General features: G+C 36.7%; 1 protein-coding gene across 1 annotated transcript in view; it reads right to left on the reverse strand.

Moving 5' to 3' along the window:
- Positions 1–17,190, reverse strand: part of HSPBAP1 (HSPB1 associated protein 1) — a 58,812-nt gene that overhangs the window by 26,856 nt on the left and 14,766 nt on the right. The window contains exon 3 of the mRNA XM_004424494.3: positions 9,819–10,000. Within this exon, the coding sequence (XP_004424551.3) occupies positions 9,819–10,000 (182 nt within the window). The remainder of the gene's footprint in view (positions 1–9,818; positions 10,001–17,190) is intronic.

The raw sequence follows: 17,190 nt of genomic DNA on the forward strand, positions 1-17,190 counted from the left end.
CCAACCCCAATGGTTTCCTATCAGCCCTGAGTCCTAGCCTCCCCCCAGAATCTATCTGGGAGGTTTATCTGCAGCTTAAAGACACCTAAGAGAAATGGGATGGAAATAACACATTAGAGAGTGTTTCAGGATAAGGCCAAATGTAGCACAGCTTCTGTACAGAATGAGCATTATAAGCGAAATTCATCATTCACTCACAGTTGAAAACTGGCTGGCCAATGAAAATCAACTTTGTTTACAACACAAAAGCAGGGCAGGCACTTTATTCTCCTCTTTCCTTTGGATGGCCCTGCCTTATCATGGTGTTCTGAACATAATATACAATTTATAAATAAAGATAGTTTTATTTGATATGTACATAGAGTGATCTTATTTCCCAAATAAAAAATTAGCACACACAGGATGACAAAACATTTTTGTGCCACTTGTGAAGATAAGAGTTAGTTGGAGAGATATTGCTTGAATACCAACAGAACGGAATATTTAGAAACAATATTTTTTCCACTGCCTAGTTTACTTTTAAAATTAATTTTCTTGAGGCAAAATTTATATAGAATAAAATACACTGATTTTAGAGTACAGTTCAACAAGTTCTGACAAACGTATACACCAGTGTAACCACCACCATGATCAAGATACAGAACACTTCATTACCCCAAAAAGTTCCCTCTTACTCCCGTGCTGTCGATCCTCCTGCCTCCACCCTCAGCCCCTAGCAACCACTGATCTACTTTCTGTTATCACAATATTTTGAAACTGGATTCTTTTAAGCATACATAACAGCAGTGAGGATCAGTTTTGAAAACTGCTTAATTAAAAATCTCCCCAACACTTTAAACAAAATAAGAGACTCTAAAAATCTGATTGTAATAGAAAAAATTCAAGAAAATGTATATGCTTCAACGTTCTTGATTATGCATAATATTATAAAACTATTACAATCAGTTAAGTGATAAAATAATGTCAGCAACAGTACTGAACACTAACAGCACATTTTATACTCTTCTATTTTAAGGCTTGGTTTCGCATTCAACTTCCAAGTCCCGTGGGAGTCCCCACGAGACTCAGGCTGGCATCTCCAGTACCTAACAGTGAGCACAACAAACGCTGACAAATTGCTGACTTACTGACCTAGGTAACTAGTCTATTTTTATCCTGAGGAGCTCCTAAACCTGTTCCAATTAACAAGTTAAATAACTGTTACTGAATCAAACACGATTTAAAAATTGCTGTACAAATCATGAAATCTTCCATAATTTTACAGTTTTAACCAAAGAACTGAAGTAAAACTGGTAAGATGCTTATAATACTGAATGGTGGCTTTTTTTAGCCTACCATGTAACCAATCACCAAAAAATCATTCATTCTTAAGTTGTTTAGTTCTATAAGATGGTGTATTTTGAGTTGGGGCATTCTCAGAGACTAGATTTGGCATGAGTTAGTGTAAGCTCTAGGTTCTGAGAATGCCAACTCAAAACTGCTTATTCTTTTACCTATATACCATGCTGTTTGGGCGACTTGAGGTCATGGTTGATTTGAGTCTGTCTCTCACATTAAAAGTTGTCTCATTCTATTTATTCTCCAGGCCTAGATCATAAATATAGGAAAACTGATTACACATAATTCCATAACGAACTTACATCTGAATAAAAAAATAAAAAAGCCTAATATTGGTCAAAAACAACAAAAATGGAACTTTAAAACAATATAATTAACTATAATGACTATGTAAAACTTATAAAGGATAAATACTTCAATTTAAATTTCAAACAGCCCCTTCGACGGACATTTAAATGAGCCAAGTACTTAAGGCTCTTTTTTCCTCAGGAAAATTACCTTCGGTAACATAACCAGAAAAGAAGAAGTTAACTCTACTCACAGACAGGCTTGGATAAACACCCAAATTCTTACATTCCAGTTTGCCCCATCATCACCACTAGCCATCAAACTCCTTTAATCATAACTAAATCACCTGGCTCAATTTCAACATACTCTCATAACTATGTTACAAAGTCTAAGACAGGTTAGAACTAATCTTCCATGTATTGCACTTTCGGATTCTGTGTCCTGGTGTCTTAACAAGACTCCTGACTCTCAGCAGCCAGTATGAATCACAACATAAAATGGAATCTACCTGGGAAACATTCTTGGGGCAAAATTCCTTTTGCTATATGTTGATTCTTAATAGCTTCAATGATGATGATACTTACTGATAATTATAAAAGGTAACACCTGTCATTCTTACCTAGTGAGTCAGAGATAAATTTTATGTGGGACTGTCACAAATTCCCTAGGGTGCTTAGGAAGTAGAGCACAAAATGTTCCAAGTAAATGTTTTACTTAGATCAGTCAATGATTCGATGTATAACTAAAAAATAATGACACTGATTTCATTTGCCATACATGAAAGTCAGTTAAGCATCAGAATCATAATTTTTGGCCACCTTTAAGGCAACAGGATATTTTCCAATCATATCAGTATATTTACCAGTGTATTTATCAGTATATATAACAGTTTTATTTATTTATTTATTTATTTATTTATTTTTTGTGAGGAAGATCAGCCCTCAGCTAACATCTATTGCCAATCCTCCTCCTTTTTTTTCCCCCAAAGCCCCAGCAGATAGTTGTATGTCATAGTCGCACATCCTTATAGTTGCTGTATGTGGGACACGACCTCAGCATGGCCAGAGAAGCGGTGCGTTGGTGTGCGCCCGGGATCCGAACCCGGGTTGCCAGCAGCAGAGCGCGCGCACTTAACTGCTAAGCCACAGGGCCGGCCCTATTTATCAGTATATATAAATATTATATATTTACCAGCAGATGAATTTAATTTGTGGAAGGAAAGATTTAATAGATGGAATCTTTAAGCAGAGGCTGTACGTAAAAACATAAAACTAATAGAAGGCTAATGAGAGTTAAAGAAGGCTAATGAGAGCTAAGAATTTCTTATCAAGATTGACAAAAGCCACAACTGATTAACTATAAGCCACAGAAAATTTGACAAGGGTAAAGCTAGGGGTTTAAGTTAACTTATGGAAATATCAATAACTTCAATATTTCTAAGACCAAAGAAATATCAAAACAAGAAATGTAAGAGACTGACGTCAGCATCATGGTAGAGTGAGCTCTTCCCTTAGTCTCTCCCCCCAAGATACAATGAAAAGGACATTCATTAACCAACACAGGACATCTACACAACACAACAGATGTCTAAGAGATCCAGGCAGCCAGACGTCTGCCCCAGGGAGGCAGTGGAAGGAGGGAAGCGGATCTCCTCTCCCTCCCTAGCAGCAGCCATCTAAGGTGCCGGACCTCTACTCAGGCAAGGGAAACAAAAGAAAAAATAAACAAATGGGACTACATCAGACTAAAAAGCTTCTGCAAGGCAACGGAAACCAGGAACAAAACGAAAAGACAACCCACCAATTGGGAGAAAATATTTGCAAATCATACAGCCGACAAGGGGTTAATCTCCAAAATATATAACGAACTCATACAACTCAGCAACAAAGAAACAAATGACCCAATCAAAAAACCGGTAAAGGATCAGAACAGACATTTTTCCAAAGAAGATATACAGATGGCCAACAGGCACATGAAAAGATGTTCAAAATCAATAATTACTAGGGAAATGCAAATCAAAACCACAATGAGATATGACCTCACACCCATCAGAATGGCTATAATTACCAAGACAAAAAATAACAAATGTTGGAGAGGGTGTGGAGAAAAGGGAACCCTCATTCACTGCTGGCGGGAATGCAAACTGGTGCAGCCTCTATGGAAAACAGTATGGAGAGTTCTCAAAAAATTAAAAATATGGGGCCGCTGGGTGGCGCAAGCGGTTAAGTGTGCGCGCTCCGTTGCGGCGGCCCAGGGTTCACAAGTTCAGATCCTGGGCGTGCACCAAGGCACCGCTTGTTAAGCCATGCTGTGGTGGCATCCCACAGAAAGTAGAGGAAGATGGGCACGGATGTTAGGCCAGGGCCAGTCTTCCTCAAGAAAAAAGGGGAGGATTGGCATCGGATGTTAGCTCAGGGCTAGTCCTCCTCACAAAAAAAAAAAAAATTAAAAATATAAATACCATATGACCCAGCTATCCCACTACTGGGTATTTATCCAAAGAACATGAAATCAACAATTCAAAGAGACTTATGCACTACTATCTTCAATGCAGCATTATTCACAATAGCCAAGATGTGGAAGCAACCCAAGCGTCCATCAATTGATGAATGGATAAAGAAGATGTAGTATATATACATATATACATATACAATGGAATATTAGTCATAAAAAAGACAAAATTGTCCCATTTCAACAACACGGATGGACTTTAAGGGTATTATGTTAAGTAAAACAAGCCAGACAAAGACAAACACCGCATGATTTCACTCATATGTGGAAGGTAAACAAACACGTGGACAAAGAGAACAGATTAGTGGTTACCAGAGGGGAAGGGGGTTGGCAGGTGGGCATAAAGGGTAAAGGGGCACATATATGGTGACTGACAAATAATAATGTACAACTGAAATTGCACAATGTTATAAACTATTACAACCTCAATAAAATAAAAGAAATGGTGTAAGACTAGGAAAAAAATACCCTTATGTAATCATTCTAATACCTATTATGTATTCAAGCACTAGGTTAGCAGTTTGGGGGAATAAAAAATTATAAAACACAGTCCCTGTCCCCAAAGAGCTTACAATATTGTTAGAGGAACAAGACAAAAGCACTCTATGTCATGTGCCATTTAAATAACAATGCAAATAAAACACATAGGAATGAAGGCAAGGAAGGGATGGACGTGAGTACAAGTGGTTGAGAAGGCTTCATAGCCAAGGCTGAATCTCAGATGGGCCCTAAGAAGCAGAATTTTAATAGGCAGAAATTGAGAAGAACACGAGCAAAGGCCAGAAGATGAGAGAGAACACGGTGGTCCAGCACTTGGTGAGGAGACTAGACAGGGACTTATGCAGAGGAGACAGGTCATGTCAGTCATATCGGGGAGAGTCTTAAATGCTATCCTTTACAATTTTAAGTCATGAAATGTTTGTGAACATGATTAACATATTTCAATATTTAATCCAGAGCATGACTTGAAATGTGTTTTCATAAGAAATTGTTTTAGAATTAATTAGAGGAGTCAGAACTGGAGGAATAGAGTAATTTCAGAAGTGATGCTGCAGACCACATGTTCTCAAGCAGTCCATAGACCCCTTGGGGGTCCCTGAGACACTTTCAGGGGATCTGTGAGGTTGAAATTATTTTATTAATACTACTAAGATGTTATTTGCCTATTTCACTGTGTTGACATTTGCATTGAAGGCACAAAAACAGTGATGAATAAAACTGCTGGTGTCAAGACAGTGGAACCAAAGTGTACTAGTAGCACTGTATTCTTCTGTATTCTTTTTTTTTTTTTAAAAAAAACAACTTTGTTGAGGCATTATTTATGTACAATAAACAGCATATATTTAAAGTGTACAATCTGATGAATTTTTACATACATATACACCTGAGAAACGATTGCTACAATCAAGATGACAAACATTTTGATCACGTCCAAAAATCTCCCCACGACCCTTTGTAACCCATCTCTCTCTAACCTCTCATTCTCAGACAACTACTGGTCTATTTTCTATCACTATAAATTTGTTTGCAAATTCTACAATTTTATATAAATGGGATCATACAGTAAGTACTCCTCTTTCATGCTAACGCTAACCAAAGGCAAACTAAACAAAGCAGACTTCAGACAGTGTAGACATGAGAACAAGGAAGAACCCAGGAGGGAGAGGATCATTTCATCATGATAAAAGATCAATCCACTAAGAGGACATAATTACCCTAAATGTGTATGAACCTAATAACAGTTTCAAAATACATGAAACAAAAACTGACCAACCTAAACTGAAAAAGAAACAAATATACAATCATAGTTGGGAAATTTCAATAGCTCTCTCTACATAATCAGTTGAACAAGTGTACAGAGAATCAGTAAGGATACAGGAGACTTGAACAATCCATTTGACTTAATTGACATTTATAAAACACAACAGCAGCAGAATACACCTTATTTTCAAGTGTCCTTGGAACATCTATCAAGATTGACTATATTCTGGGCCATAAAACAATAATTTTAAAAGGACTGAAATCATACAAAGTATGTTCTCTGACCGCAATGGAATTAAATTAGAAATCGAACAAAAAGGGAGCTGGAAAATCCCCAAATATTTGGAAACTAAACATTATACTTCTAAACAACCCATAAGTCAAAGAATAAATCACAAGGGAAATTAGAAAATATTCTAATAGAAGGAAAATGATTTTTGGAAACTTCTATCTTGAAACATATGAGCCTGAAAGCTTCCTGTTACTTAAAAGACTTTTCTGATGAGAATGGTAATATCAACAAATGTCACTTTTTTTTTTATAACGAAGCATACAGAATTTGTCAACATTTAAAAGATCTTTGTAACTCTGTAAACCAATATTTTCCAAATGGCCAATGAAGGCATTATAAAGATCTATTCCATGCAAGATAGACCAATGGATTTTGTTGTAAGAGTACAAAGAATTCATCAATTATGGGTTCAGATTCTGTACTCCAACAAACGAACCTTTAAGAACTACCCTTTGTCAAGTTTGGTGGAGTATAAAAAAAAATCCACAATTATCTAAAAAGGCTGCTAAAATACTCCTCTCTTCCAGCTGCATATGTCTGTGAGGCAAGATATTCTTCATATACTTCAAATAAACCAACAAACAGCAACAGATCAAATGAAGAAGCAGACAGAAGAATCCAGCAGTCTTCTATTAAGCCAGACATTAAAGAGACTTATGAAAATGTAAAAGAACGCCACTCCTCTCATAACATTTTTAAAAATTTTGAGTATAGTTATTTTCATTTGTGAATATATTGAGTTTATTTTAAGTGAATTAATAAATATTTTTAAAATTTATCAGTTTTCATGTTTACCTACCCACCATTTTATGACAGATGGAAGAAAGCTTGAAACAATAAGTAATAAGACTTAGTGACCGAATGAAGTACAGTGTAAAAGTAAAACAACAATAACTTAGGTACCTGGGATGTAAGAAGACTTAGTGCTCAGAAAACTTTGAGATAAAAAATGACATCTTGGGTCCGGCCCCGTGGCTTAGCGGTTAAGTACGCGTGCTCCGCTACTGGCGGCCCGGGTTCCGATCCCGGGTGCGCACCGACGCACTGCTTCTCCGGCCATGCTGAGGCCGCGTCCCACATACAGCAACTGGAAGGATATGCAACTATGACGTACAACTATCTACTGGGGCTTTGGGGGAAAAAGAGGAGGAGGATTGGCAATAGATGTTAGCACAGAGCCGGTCTTCCTCAGCAAAAAGAGGAGGATTAGCACGGATGTTAGCTCAGGGCTGATCTTCCTCACAAAAAAAAAAAAAAAATGACATCTTAATGGACTTGGTTGTTCATGGCAGATTTGCCTTTTCCAATTCAGAAAATTAATCACCATAATGTGAGCTCACAGAAAACTCATTCAACTAAAAATATCAGATTTTATAAGGGCTCAATTAGAATTCCAGCACATTACCAAAAGGCTGCCTATTATATCCACACTTAATGGACAGGACGCATGTCTGCCCAGTGCTGTCATGCCCGGGCTGAAACAGAACAATGATGGGGTCAGATTAGAGATTCATCCAAGGCAGAGTGGGCCCAGACTCAGCACAGATGGAAGTCCTTAAATCCTGACTATAGAGTCCCCACAGAACTGAAGGTATCGGACCCCCAGCAGGCACACAGTGCGGTAGGTAAAGCCTGGAGGGCAGATTGCTTGGGTTACTTCTTTCTTAGTTGTATAATTTCAGAAAAGGTTTACTTAATTTAACCTCTTTATGCCTCATTTTACTTAAAACAGGGATAACTATTAAATCATAGGGTAGAGGTGAGGATTATAAATGCAAAGCACTTAGAAAAACACCAAGTATAAGTACTTGATAAATATTACTATTATACAATGCTTTACTGGAAACACGGAGCAAAAAAAAACTAGTCTAATCTACAGGGGGTGGTTAAAAGAAATGTAATGAAATACTCTAAACGTTAACCTTGATATCTAGAAGTTCCACGGTTAAAGATCCATAAAGTGATCACAACTAAGGTTATAAGAAAAAAAAATTACCTCAAAATTATCATTTAAAAATGAGTAAATAGTAGATTTGGTATAGACTTTGGATTCAGAAAGCAACTACTGAATGTTTTCAAAACCGATACATTTCTTTTATGGTTATGATAATGAAAACATATTCTCAACTAACAACTATGGGGCAAGTGATATATTTTTCCTTTTCTTATAAAAAGCAAAATTTAAGTAAACATTTAAAAATTTAATGAAGGAAAGCTACAAAGTATTGATAGTTATATTATAATAACTACATAAACATCAGTGTCTACACCTTGACTCAAAGTGAAAAAAAATACAGTACAGGCTGAATGGAAAAGCACTCAGGTGTCCAACGACTAGCAGCCTATGTGAGAGGAAAGTCCGGAGAGGGGCGGGTGGTGACCGGCTGGAGGAGAGGAGTGGGGGTGAACAGCCTGCACTGATGATGAAATACTTCTCTCCACAAAGGATCTGTTGTTTGCGCCCTCTATTCCGACTCCTAGCGACCCTGTGTACAGCAGAGTGGAATCCTGCGCCATCCTCTCACCTCCCAGCACTCTATCAGACAATGCTCCGCTGTATTCACAGGGTTTTCATGGCCAGTTTTTTCGCAAGTGGGTGGCCAGGTCCTTCTTCCTAGTCTGTCTGGAAGCTCCCCTTAAGCCTGTCCACCACCATGGGTGACCCTGCTGGTATTTTAAATGCCGGTGGCATAGCTTTCAACATCACAGCAACACGCAGCTGCCACACTGTGACAACCAACAGATGGGTGGTGTGGTTCCTTGACTGGGAGATGAACCCGGGCTGTGGCAGTGAGAGCGCTGAATCTTAACCACTAGACCACCGGGGCTGGCTCCACAAAGATTACAGGCAGGATAAAGAACTCTGGAACCTTGACTTGATTGTGGACAAGCCAGAGTCACCCAAACAGCTTCCTGGGGCTACTCTCATTCCTGCCTCATGCCTAAGACTCAGGGAGTTTGCAAAATCACCCCACAAAATAAACTGACAGTTTGAGGAAGAAAATATTTAAAAGAAAAGAAGATATAGTAGTCTGCAAAATCTGCTGTCAGTTATGTCAACACATAGCAAAGAACTTCCACATTCTTACTGCTGCAAGCACTCCCATCCTTCTGCAGGACTTCTACAATCAAAGACCGGGAGCCCAGCACTCGGGCTCAGGCCTTAAACCTGTACTAAACCCCCAGAGCAGGGAGGGACGGCAGCAGCAGGCTGGAGTGCTTCTAGGATTCTAGGAATGCTTCTCATGTAGTCAGCTGTGGACCTCCGTCTGCCTCACTGACAGAACAAGAACTTATACGTAGGTCAGGAGGAAATGAAGTTTTATATACAATCTATGCTTCTAAAGTACTTCAAACCAGCTCAGGTGCCGTTTAACCACAACGGAGAGAGTGTGTAGGAAGTCTGGTGGTAGGAAAACAGTGAGAAGGCTCCTCAACTGTGTGAGCCAAACATGATACTTCTCTTGAGCAAATCTTCTGGGTTGACTAGATAAAATACTCAAGACTCACGACAACTACTTTTGAGGCAAAAAGACAGAGAAGGAAAAAGGTATTAGGGAAATTCTAATTTGTGATCTTTTCTCAAGAACAAATTATTACCATGATGAAAAGGAATATATTGACTTACCTGGAAAATATCTGTCTTGTCTTCAAACAGATTGACAAAATATTTATAGTCAGCATAAGCCCAGAATTTGGAAGGATCATAATCTCTAAACGGTCCAGAAATACTAGGCTGGTCACAGTTCCAGGTCAGAAACTCTTCAAGTGTAGCTTCCACATAACTACAGGTAGTTTCAAACTGAGGAACTGCAATGTAAGAGAACCCAACTTTAAATGTATGCTGAACACAGTTTCCAAATCTTGTTGTTTTTTTAAATAAAGATAATTTCAACCAAAAAATATTAACTTTTAACATTAAATTTTGTACTTGCTATAAAATTAGAACCATTTACAATACTCACAATACTCAGGATTAAACATAAAAGTAAAAAACACAGTTTTAACCTTAAGATTAAAGACTACTCTTACTATAACCTGATTCAGTAATCCAGTGGAATACTTCAGATTATCAATTCTCCAGGAACTTTTCAGGGGTCTGAGAGGTCTAAACTATTTTCATAATAATACTACGACATTACTTGCCTTTTTCACTCTCATTCTCTCACAAGTGTACGGTGGAATTTTCCAGAGGCCACATAACACGTGTTGATGTCACTGCTCTGACAGTTAGTGGAATATGTACTTATGTTCTTGTATTTTAAAATGCCTCAGTTTTAACTTCTCATATGGTAAATATCACTAGCTATAACCCACAATGATAAATGCTCATTGGAATGCTCGATAATTTTTATGTGTAAAAGGATCTTAAGACCAAAACGTTTGAGAACCACTTCTTCATATTAAAAAAAAAAAAAAAGCAACAAAAACCTGCCTTCTGAAAATTTTATGACTTTATACTACACATATATCATATACAGCACCTCAGAATTATTAAGTGGACAATGGCAATTTAAAGTCTGTTCATTTATTCATTAACTTATATATTTCAGAATCATTTATTAAGTACCAAATTTGCAACTGGTACTGTGCTCAGGCTTGTGAGAACATAAAAGAAATAGATCATACTCTTGAGTTTAGAATATACTGAGACAAAGATAAAGCTTTAACCAGAATAATAGAGAATTTGAGGCATCATATAATTAAATGCAAAATTTTGTGCCATAGATGCATAGGAAAAAGGGAAAGACCACCAGAGATGATGGTTGATCAGAAAAGCTTACAGAGGTTTACTGTCTGTCCACAGTGGTTTGTTACTATGAGTGTGACTCATTTACACAAAAATTACTTTTCTAAATAGTGATGAAATGAATTTTCTTTGGCAACTAGCAGAATATTTTAAATGCACATTGGAAAGTTAACATTCAAGAAATCTGATTATGATCTCCTTTGCAAAGCATGAAATCCTTTCAAGAGGGGATGTAGATCTAATGCATGTCAATCAGTTAGGTCAACACTTGACACATAGCAGATGCTCAGAAAAAGTCAGGGACTATTATTAGTACTTATTATTCATTCATATATTTACTTGGGGCCCTTTAAATGTTAGCTGAATTAGCAGCAGGAGGAGAAGGGTATTCAAACTCTTCTTTCAACAGCTTTTATCTTTTCCCATTTCTGCCTGAACTGCTTAGGATTATCCCCATCATCTTTACCCCCTCCTCCCTTTTTCCTAAAACCTCAGAATGGCAGAGAAGTAAAAAGGGTGGGGGGAGTGTCAAAGAGTCATCTTAATTCATCAACTTGTCACTTGACTTTGAGAAGCAGGAAAGCTTTACTAGGGTACATTTATCTCAACAATAAAAATATGCATATTTAATAACTATTTAAATTTGATAATTTTTGAGACACACTTAGAACAGTGCCTGGGCCACAGTAACCCATCAATATATATAAGCTCTTAATATTATCAACATCATCATCAAGAATTTACCATAATGGCATAGGAGTACATTGAGTTTTCTAACAAACAAAAACCCAAGTGGCAAGAAAGCTACATGGTGCTGGGAAACCAGTCATTTCTAAATCATTTCAGGAAGCTCCAATGTAAGCCTGAAGACAGTATACTGTCTTGTGAGTTTTCACTTCATAGAATTCAATCCAACTGATGCAAGTGAACACCGAAGCCATTACTTGAGCCACGTGCCCCTGGGTGGACGGAGCAGAACTTTTCAGTTGAGGCCAGTTTCACAGGCATGTCTGCACTGCAGCCTCATCAGGGGTCTTCGTCTTGTGTCACATCAAGTTATGTACTTTAAAAAATGAAAATCTAAAAATGCCAAAATTACATGTGAGAACTGTTACTGTCAGGGGAAAATTACAATGAATGAATGAGTGGAAATGACAGACTTTTTCATTTGCATAGTGATTTCAAATAGAATCTTTCACTCCTGCCTGGTAGTAGCAGCACCAAAGGCACTGTTTCCATTATGTTATCATGACAATTTCCTTCTGGGTGGTGCAGTTGTTTTACTTAGTTTATTCTATGCGATGAAGTTATTCCTTTCTAACTTTATTACTATTGTTCTTGCATTTAACAGTGAAGTAGCCCAGGCAGCTGCAACTTGCATTCCACTTACTGTTGAAGTATTAGGTAAGAAGAAGCTCAACTGAGTTCAGGATTTGGAAACAGTGTATAAATTGAGTTTGCTTTTAACTCTCACAAAAGGGAGTCCTAAAATATTTTTTGGACAGCAGGGAAACAAATATTTCTCTATTTTGTTAGACTTCATCATTTTACAAGCAAGAAACACTGCATGGTACGTGGGTTCTGAGCAGAACTTTGATCATCACTCCATTCCCTATTTACAAATGTTTAGGGTGATTTCTACAACTGCTTGCCCAATTACTGCCAGCTGGGGCACAGTGTTGCCACTGAACACATATACTGGCAAATGAATTTGATCTAAAATGGTTTCAAAGAGCTATGTGATGTCATTATATGCTTCCTAAAATAAACTAAGAGATATATTACATTCAAATATGCTAATTATTAATACTATTATTTTAAGCACTCTAGAAAAATTCTAACCAAGACCTAAAACAGAAATAAGAAATATACTCAAAAGAAAGGAAACAAAGTTATCATTGCTTATAAGATCATATGCCTGTCTTCCTAGAAAACCCATAAGAATAAACTAAAAAACTACATACACTCATAAGAGGGTGGATAAAAAATAAACACACAAAAATAAAGGGCTTTATGTACCAATCACAACTAGTTAGAAAAATAAATCAGGCAAAAAATATTTCCTTCATAACAGCTACAAAAAATTTATAATTGTTTATAATTCTTAAAAATTTATGGACCTATATGATAAACTCCAAATCTTTTTATTGAGAGACAAATAAATTTGATAAGTGAAGATAACATGTTCTTGTGTAGGAAGATACAGTATTATCACAAGATAGATTCTTTCCAAATTAATGCATAGAGCTTAATGAATTTTCATTTAAAATCCCAACAGGATTTATTTAATGTGAGCACACTGTTTAACCCTAAAATTCATTAGAGGAATAAAATTCGATAATATTTAAGAAAGTACTGAGAAAGAGGAATTAGGGAGGATGAGTCATTCTTTCAAATAGTAAAATATATCCTAGTTGCTAAAATAGTTTTTAAAAAGTATTTAACTGCCCTCAAGACATAGCTCAATAGGGGGTCCAAAAAAAGATGCTGGAATATATAAGAATATAGTAAGATAATAAAGGTGTCTTCAAAGTCAGTAGGGAAAAAAGGGATTATTCAGTAAATGGTACTGAAATAAAAGGTATTGTTATTTCCAGCTTAACTATTTGGAAACAAGTCAGTGAACTTTTTTTATATACCAAAAACTGTATATATATATAAAGTTTATATATAAGTTTGGTATATACATTTTACATATATATACCAAAATAAATATAGAACAGATAAAGAATAAAATGTAAAAAATAAATCATTAAGCTATTAGAATATTTATTTTCAGGATACAGAAGAAATTTCTAAATAAATAACATAAATAAGAATAAAAATGTTGATGAAATATAAATTTAACTACATAAGAATGTGAAGCAAAATCAAAAGGCAAACAATAAATTGGGAAACACATTAGTAACAAATATAGTATTCTTACTAAAAAAGAAATTTATTTAAAAAAACCCAAAAACCTGAAAGCTCAATAAGGAATAGTCAAAGAGCAATTACTAGGAAAAAATACAAATTACTAATAAACATGAACACATGTTCAACATCACCAGCAATCAAAGAAATGTTACATAAAATCATGAGAAACCATTTTTCACCTATCATCAAGATTGTTTTTGTAAAGATAAATCTCAGTTTGGGCAAAGGAGCAGCAAAACAGGCACCCTTACACGTTCTGGAAGGAGAGTAAATGGAAACCACCTCTCTGCAAAGCACTTGGCCATAAAGACCAAAGACCTTTCATTCTTTTTTTTTTTTTTTTTGGTGAGGAAGATTGGCCCTGAGCTAACATCTATTGCCAATCTTCCTCTTTTTGCTGAGGAAGACTGGCTCTGAGCTAACATCTGTGCTCACTTTCCTCCATTTTGTATATGGGACGCCACCACAGCACGGCTTGATGAGCAGTGCATCGGTCCGCACCCGGGATTCAAACCTGTGAACCCCAGGCCACCAAAGCGGAGCGTGCAAATTTAACCACTACGCCACTGGGCCGGGACTTTCATTCTTTCACTCAACAAATATTTGAACATCCATCAGGTGCTCAGCGCATGATGAAACATGGCCCTGGCCCTCACAGGTGACCTCCTTGAGGGGAAGAGAGACTTTTAAACAGTTACTTACTTACACAACTAACCATGTGATCATAACTTTGTTGTTACTAAGAAATACAAGGTGCTGTGAGATAACTTAACAGTTGCATGTGACTTGGGGCGTGGGAGAGGGAGATGTGGTCAGGAAAGATTTCCATGCGAAAATGACATTTGAGCTGAGACCTGAAGGAAGAAGAGGAATTAACCAGGTAGAGCTGGGGTAAGGGGAAATGAGAAGAGAGAGACGAATGGCTAGACTGCAGATAGAAAGGCCCTGAAGTAAGAAGAAGCAACAGCACTTTCCTCTGGAAACACAAAAACTGAAAAAATGCTTGTTTGGCTGGAGCTCAGAGAGAGGGATTGAGCTGATGAAGCAAACAGAACTTTCTACACCACAACAAAAATCTTGGTCTTTGGCCTAAGCGTAATGGGAAGCCATTTAAGGGTTTTAAGCAGAGAAACAAGACAAGATTTGTTTTTTTAAAAACTGTCTCTGGTTTCAGTACGAAGAATGGCCAGGGGGTTAGGGGGTGTGCAGAGGGACTAGGGACAAGGCTACTACAATTATGGAGGTAGAGAGACCCCAACTAGAGGATGGCCACAGAGAGAGAGAAGCAGGGGCATGCTAGATATTTAGGATGTAAATCACCAAGTCACCAGACAACATTAAGCGATGAGAATGACTCACAGGTTTCTGGTGTAAGAAACTTGATAGATGTGCGGCCACTGATGATAATGTTCATACCCTTTGACCCAGTCACTCTCCTAGGAATCTATTCCAGGCAAATAATCAGAAACTTGGACAGATTTATTTTCAAAGTTGTTCACTACAGTCTTATTTATAAATTTAAAACTTCTAAGCACTCTAAATAATCAAAATAGGAGAATTTTTAAAATAAACTATGATATGACCATACAATTTAAAAGTCATATTTAATGTCAAGAGAAGCTGCTCAGAATATGTTATGTAAAAAAGAAGCAGGCTGTGAAAATTAATACTTTACTTTTAAAATACAAAAAGGCGTGCATGGACATATATCAAAGTGTAACTAGTGGTTATCTCTTGGTAATAGGACCAAGTGTTTTTAAATTTCCTTGGATCTTCCCATTTTTTTCAATGTTTTTTATAATGAAGTCCATATTTTTATTTTTTAACTATTTCTATTTTTAAATAACATTTGTGGAGCATTTACCATGTGCTAGATACTGTTCTAAATGTTTTATACATATGAATGCATTTAATCTTGAAAGCACTTCTAAGATACAGAAAAGTTAAGTGACCTGCCCAAAGTCACACTTGTAAGCCAAAATTTGAACCCATGCAAGCTGACTCCTGAGTCAGCTCTCTTATACCACTACCCTATACTGCTCGTGGAAGTACTGCATTTATACTCAAAGAAATAATTTTAAAAAGAACAAATTATTAAGACAATCCATAGAATGGAAGAAGATATTTGCAAGTCATAGACTGATAAGGGTCTAGTATCCAGAATATATAAAGATCTCTTTTACAACTCAACAACAAAGAGACAGAAAAAAAAACAAAAAAACTCAAAACAAAAAACACCTCAGTTAGAAAATGGGCAAAGGATTTGAACAGACATTTCTCCAAACAAGATACATGAAAGGTCAATGAGCACGTGAAAAGGCGCTCAACATCATTACTCTCTAGGGAAAGGCATAACAAAACCATAATGAGATAACACTTCACACTAGAATGGCCAGAATAAAAAATGAAATAAGTGTTGACAAGGATGCAGAGAAACTGGAACTCGCATACATTGGGGTGGGAATGTAAAATGGTTCAGCTACTTTCGAACCATTTGGCAGTTCCTCAAAAGGCTAAACACAGTTACCGTGTGACTCAAAAATTCCACTTCTAGGTATAAACCGAAGAGACATGAAAACATACACCCACACAAAAATTTGTACACAGAGGTTCATAGTAGCATTATTTATAATAGCCCAAAAGTGGAAATAACCTAAATATTCATCAAATGATGAATGGATAAACAAAATGTGGTATATCCAGATAGCAGAATTATTCAGCAATAAAAAAAAAAATGAAGTACAGATACATGCTACGACATGGATGAATCTTGAAAACATGGTTTGGGAAAGAAGCCAGACACAAAAAGCCACATATCATATGATTCTATTTATATGATATGTCCAGAACAGGCAAATCTAAAAAACAGAAAGTAGATTAGTGGTTGCCAGGGGCTGGGGATAAAACGGAATACAGGGTGACTGCTTAAGGAGTACTAGACTTCCTGATGGTGTGATGAAAATGTTCTGGAACTAGACAGTGGTGATGGTTGCACAACATTGTGAATATGCGGAAACCACTGAACTGTATACTTTAAAATGGTGACTTTTATGTTATGTGAATTTTCTCTAAATTTCAAAAAAGAACAAATTATCGTTAGAAAAACTCAGAGCAGTTTCTCACAACTGCAGAGACTTTCTACTTTCTTTTTCTTTTATGTTCAGTATTAACTTGAAAACGTCAAATTACTGTGCCTCATCTACAAAACAGGATTAATAATAGGACCATTCTAAGAGGGTTTGAAGATTAAGAGGGTTAATATGTACAAAACACTCAGAGAAGTGCTCAACACAGTAGCTCTCAATAACTGTTGGCTATTAGTGGTATTGTATTT

The sequence above is a fragment of the Ceratotherium simum genome, chromosome 15 (genome assembly GCF_057802395.1).
Source record: "Ceratotherium simum simum isolate JZ-2026a chromosome 15, ASM5780239v1, whole genome shotgun sequence".
Classification (NCBI taxonomy): domain Eukaryota; kingdom Metazoa; phylum Chordata; class Mammalia; order Perissodactyla; family Rhinocerotidae; genus Ceratotherium; species Ceratotherium simum.